This window comes from Bufo gargarizans, chromosome 5 (assembly GCF_014858855.1).
Source record: "Bufo gargarizans isolate SCDJY-AF-19 chromosome 5, ASM1485885v1, whole genome shotgun sequence".
NCBI lineage: Eukaryota > Metazoa > Chordata > Amphibia > Anura > Bufonidae > Bufo > Bufo gargarizans.
In genome coordinates, this window is record NC_058084.1 from 75,008,236 (window position 1) to 75,014,542 (window position 6,307).

The 6,307-nt window shown below is 41.9% G+C and overlaps 1 protein-coding gene across 1 annotated transcript in view; it reads left to right on the forward strand.

Moving 5' to 3' along the window:
• The window catches only part of LOC122937783 (carbonic anhydrase 2-like), a 44,148-nt gene extending 40,649 nt beyond the window's left edge, over nucleotides 1-3,499 (forward strand). Inside the window, exon 8 of the mRNA XM_044292821.1 lies at nucleotides 2,517-3,499. Coding sequence (XP_044148756.1) covers nucleotides 2,517-2,636 — 120 coding nt within the window. The 3' untranslated portion in view covers nucleotides 2,637-3,499. The remainder of the gene's footprint in view (nucleotides 1-2,516) is intronic.
• The last annotated feature ends 2,808 nt before the right edge of the window (nucleotides 3,500-6,307 follow it).

Here is a 6,307-nt window from a genome sequence, read left to right on the forward strand (position 1 = left end):
AAGGGCAGAGAATCCGCTAAGTAACTGTTTACAGCTTAAGATTTTGACATCTGCCATGACTTTCCATTTTCATCATAGGGAACCTCCCTTATCTCACAGCAGCAGTGACATGTCACCGTAGGCTCTCTGATTGACTAATATTCACCAAGGCTGTCTATGTTTTTACAATAAACTATGGGATTTTCCACAGCCCTCGATGTGTCCATAGTGCTCAGGCTACCGTCTGCCTTTCTGCGGCCCATGTCAGACCATGGATGTCATATTCCAGTTTTATATGCATGCAGAAGTCACATTCTATGCAGGAAATGATTTTTTTTTTCCCCCCATAATGTTTGTATGTCTAAAATATCCATAAGCAAGAAGTAATACGTGAATGAAGGCTGCATTCACGCAAAGCTGCGCAACACAGATATTTAATGAGGCCATATGTACAATCACTAATTCCAAGTGCCATGGGAGGCAACTAACAACCACAGAAACAGCAGCTCTTGATAGGATGTTGTTGGGTTTTACAGAGATAAATGTTCTAAACGAGCAAAGGCAAGTAAATCCCCTTATTATTCTCATTCTCATTCATTCATATAGCGCCATCAGCTTCCGTAGTGCTTTACATAGCGCAATATTGGGGTAATGGTTTTAAAGACAGTGTGGTTTACACAAATGAAATATTGTGGTCAAGATCCATCAGGTAGGAGCTCTGCCCTTGTGAGCTTACAGTCTCTAAGGCTTGGGCTACATGTTCTACATACCAAGTAATTGAAGTAATCAAACACAATGCAACAGCATCTGCAAACACAGACTATATGAACGGATGCTATACCCAATATATTAATAAATGGACTTAGCAAATATATTTGATCAAAATCATTTGTGCCCATCCACCACGACAAGGTTACATAGTTACATAGTTAATATGGTTGAAAAAAGATGTAAGTCCATCACGTTTAACCAAGGGATAGGTGGTGACCTCTATTGGATGGGAACCTATACTAAATGTCACCTTTTTGGTGCGAACCAGCCTCCAATAAATTCAGAGAAGGGAGGTTCCAAATATATACTGGACCCACTCTGTATGCTACATCTCCTGGAGCCAGCTGGCCTCCAGTGAATAAAAGAAGGGCAGGCTTCAGCTTTATGCTAGACTTATTAAAATCACCCTATGGGAAAGATGGGTTAGTCAGGAATGCACCACCAAAATGGAGACAGCCACAAACCCAAATGCGCACTGCAAAAAAAAACAAAAAAACAAAAAAACAAATTTAGCACATTCTAATGTGCAGTTGCACGTAGCTATGGCTGAAAATAGAAAATAGAAAATCAAACACAATGCCACAGCACTCTGCAAACGCAAACTATATGAACAAATGCTATACTCACTAGATGAATACACGTGAGGTACTTAGCAAATATATTTTGATCCAGATAGTTGATGTACCTCCCGTTTATTCGTCTTTCCCACAGGCTGACTTTAATTAGTGTAGTACAAAGCTGAACCCTGCTCTCCCTGGCACCAGGGGAGGTAGCGTACAGAGTCCATCCAGTATATTGCCACAGGGTGTGATAATAATACAGACATTAAAGCGGACAACTGTCTGAAACCTTAGGTGCTTCTCTAAATGTTATATAATAGTCATGACCTTTTAATAAACTTAAACAAAAATGTTTCAAAATTCCAACCCACAATATTAAGGCTACTTTCACACTTGCGCTTTCCCTTTCCGCTATTGAGATCCGTCATAGGATCTCAATAGCAGGGGAAAACGCTTCCGTTTTGTCCCCATTCATTGACAAATCTGAACTGAACGAAACGGAATGCACAAGGATGCATTCCATTCCGTTTGGTTGCGTCCCCATCGCGGACAGAATAACACTGGAAGCAGCATTTTTCTGTCCGCGATGTGGTGCGAAGCAAGGCGGATCCGTCCTGACACACAATATAAGTCAATGGGGACAGACACAATAGAAAAACGTCTTGGCTATGCTAAAGATATTACATCTGGTTCCGTTCCTAACGCATGCATGCAGTTGTATTATCAGAACGGAAGCGTTTTTGCTGATCCATGACGGATCCAGCAAAAACGCTGGTGTGAAAGCAGCCTAATGAAACAGTAAGCTAAACCTGTGTTGAAAAAAGGAAGTTGCAGAGCGCTCTGCCCCTTCAGCTTTTCTTGGCTTTGCTCTGCTTTTTGAGTGCGTAGAGTACTGATCCCATTTACATTCCACAGGCTTGAAAAGCCGAGCAGAACCAATGAAAGTCGAAGAGGAAGAGCGCCCCGAACAGTGCTTCTGCCCCTTAGTTTTTTTTTCTGATAGAGAGCTCCAGGGTCTCACTGCATTTTAGGTGCCCTTTTAGTGTAGTGCTGTTTTTGGAAGAAAGAGACCATGATTTTCTATTTGTGCATAACAGCTAAACCATAGTTTACCATCAGATTTGAAATCTTAAAAATGAATAATGTAATTTATTTTCAGTATAGCTATTTCTATATATTATATAACATTTTGTGCATTTATTTTAGATATCAAGACTGCGAGGCCTTTACTTTAATGACGAACTTGAGAGCCCTTGCCACATGGTTGACAATTATCGCCCACCACAGCCACTGAAGGACCGAGAAGTTAGAGCCTCATTTCATTAGGATCAGAACCAACCACGGGTGCCGAGATCAGACTTGGCTCTAATGATGGCCAGTTTCACATGAGCATATTCAGTCTGGGGAACCGGCTTCCGCGGGGCAGTCGTATTTCCCCGACTGGACACTACTTGTCTAACGTGAACTCGCAGCATCATAATAATTTATGATGCCGTGAATTCCCACCTGACGGCAGGTCTACTGAACTGTACTGATGGCATTATGTGCATCATGTCAGTACAGTTCAGAAGACCTGTGGCCAGACTGGGATTTACAGCATCATAAATTATTACGACACTGCCAGTTCACTTCCGACCAGGAAATACAGCTTCCACATGGAGTGCTTTTCCCGGACTGATTTGTGTCAAACTGGTCTATATCTGGCTGGTGCAAACTGGTAGCAGTGATCTCTCTATGCCGATTCTCTAATCCCTGTGTGAGTATTAGGAACTGATTAATGAAATGTGAAAAATGTAGGTGAATCATTTAAAATGTGAAATGTTGCTCACAGCCTAACCAAGCCTAGCTTCTACTGATTTTCTTCCACAATTAATGCTGCACTAATATGGCAAAAGACGGGGGAAGGGGGGTCGCTTTGTCCATAGGAATATTTAAAGATTATGTCTTAAGATGAAAACTTGAACTACATACACTGCTATGTATAACTTAATGTGAATTTGTGTTTTAAAATCTTATCTACTTGATGCATAAGTAATATATTGATTTTAATAGGAGTGTAAATATTTTAACTGTACATGTCAAAAAACACATGAAAAGTTTTATTGGTGCTTACCATGTCTTAACATGAAGGAAGAGGAGATTATAAATGTATTTTTCAATACCTTAATAAAAATTGCTACCACAAACCATTATGAGTGTTGTTTTTACCTATTTACCTACAAGATCAGTAGAAAATTGAGATATTGGAATATGTTAATTGTGACTGTCAATGGATGGGTTCACCCAGTATCATCAACTTTAGTTCTGACATTAGATTTGACGTCTGCAATCTAGCACATTCAGGACAGTGTAAGGCTACTTTCACACTTGTGGTGTTAATTCCGGTATTGAGATCCGGCAGAGGATCTCAATACCGGAATTAAATTGATCCGTTTTGATTTTGCACATCAGTATGCATCCGTTCCGTTAGGATGCAGTTGTGTGAAATCAAAACGGAAAAAAACGGATCCGTCACTAAATATATTGAAAGTCAATGGTTGACTGATCTGTTTTTTTTAGGCTCCTAATGTCACCATTGACTTACATTATTTTCAGTGCCAGATCCATTTTTTTCTTTCCTTATGACCGGACATAAAACCGCAGCTTGCAGCGGTTTTGTGTCCGGTCACAAAGCTGAATACTGATGGAACAGAAGACATCCTGATGCATCCTGAACTGATCTCTTTCCATTCAGAATGCATGAGGACCAAACGGAAACATTTTATTCCAGTATTGAGATCCTCTGCCGGATATCAATACCGGAATTAACAACACAAGTTTAAAAGTACCCTAACACTAAAATAAGCAGGCCTTAAAGGGACACTGACAGGCCCAATAACCATAATTAGCTGTACATATGCATGCACAGGTCTTCTAGTGTGCATTAAAAACATATAAGTATCCCCCCTGTCCACATTATGAATACAGTAAGCTCATGTTTTATAACCTGAAGTAATTGCTTTTCTTTCTGCCCAAGGGGCGGGGTTTCAGCTCCACTGATGCTGGCGGGGCACTAGTGGAGCTGAAACCCCGCCCCTTGGGCAGAAAGAACAGCGATTACTTCAGGTTATAAAACGTGAGCTTACTGTATTCATAATGTGGGCAGGGGGGATACTTATATGTTTTTAATGCACATTAGAAGACCTGCGCATGCATATGTACAGCTAATTATGGTTATTGGGCCTGTCAGTGTCCCTTTAAAAAAACCTTTTGAAGCCAAGGAAGGTAGGAAGTTCCAAGGTTTATTCCAGCTCTGCAGATCCACGGGTGCACGGCCAGTTCTTAGGGCATATTCACTCAACAGTTAAAAAAACAGCAGCTAAAAATGTTTAAAAGTTTTTTCTGGCCTTTTTTATAGGGGGCCGTCTTCCTATGAAAACAGACATGTCCTATTTCATAACGGACAGAATTCACAGTCCATTAAAAAGATGGAGACGTGAATACACCCATAGTCATTGTTCTGAAAATGGCCGTGTGACGGCCGTTAAGGGCTATGTACACCTTTTGGGGGCATTTTATTTTTATGATTGCATTTTATACTCATTTTGGGCTAAAAATTATTTCTTTCAATTGGTCTTTATTAAAACTGTTCAGCTGTTTCTGAGACACAAGGGTTAAAAATCAGTCTGTTTGCAAGCTGTAACAGTCTGTTTTCTTTGAATCTCGTCATCTGTCGGCTCATGTGTAGCTGTTATCTTTGATCTCCTGACCTCATAAACACTTATTTAAGGCTACTTTCACACTTTTGCGGCAGGACGGATCTGACAGGCTGTTCACCATGTCGGATCCGTCCTGCCGCTATTTCGCCATGCCGCCGGACCGCCGCTCCGTCCCCATTGACTATAATGGGGATGGGGCGGAGCTCCGGCGGTGCACGGCGAAAGCCGCCGGACTAAAAAGTCCTGCATGTCCGACTTTTTAGTCTGGCGGCTTTTGCCGTGCTGCACCGGAGCTCCGCCCCCATCCCCGTTATAGTCAATGGGGACGGAGCGGCGGTCCGGCGGCACGGATCCGACATGGTGAACAGCCTGTCGGATCCGTCCTGCCGCAAGTGTGAAAGTACCCTAAGACATGTTCTTATCAGTTTGATAAGAATTAATAATGATAATAATAATATGTATTTATATCACGTCACCATATTCTGCAGTGCTTTACAATTCAGAGGGTTTGTGTACAAAACAAAACACATCACAATGTAACCGGCTAATATACAACTGAAACACTGGGAGTCAGGGCCCTGCTCGCAAGAGCTTACAATCTATGTATGAGAAAATAGGGGTAACACAGGAGGTAGTTGATTGTTATATGTAGTAATTGAGCCTTTATACTGAAAGCAGTGGTGTAGGCCGATCTGCTTCGGGTGTGTGGACTGTCAGAATATTGAGTTCAGGTCTGAAGAGTGGGTGGGTGGGGGGAGGTTACTCGGGAACAGTCAGTTTAGGAAGCATGATAAGCTTTCTTGAAAAGATGTGTTTCCAAGGCACGTTAGAAGGTAGGGAAGTTGGGAACTAACCTGATATTCCGGGGCAGAGCATTTCAAAGAGTAGGTGCAGCTCCAGAAAAGTCTTGAAGACGGGAGTGAGAGGTACGAATAATGGAGGGTTTTAATCTTAGATCACTAACAGAACGGAGAACACGAGTATGGTGGCAGATGGAAATGAGGAAGAAGATGTATGGAGGTGCAGCACTGTGGAGAGCTTTGTGGGTCAGAAGTTTGAACTGTATTCTGTGTGGATGGACATCAGTGTAGTGGGTGGATAGATAGATGAGCCTGGCTGCAGCATTTAGGACAGACTGAAGGGTGGAGAGTTTAGTGAGAGGGAGACCGATTAGTAATGAATTACAGTGGTCAAGACAAGAATGATTCAAGGCAACAATAAGAGTTTCGGCCGTTTCCACCGTAAAAAAAAAGGGCGGATTCTGGAGCTTCAATAAATGTTTATGAGATCAGGAGATCA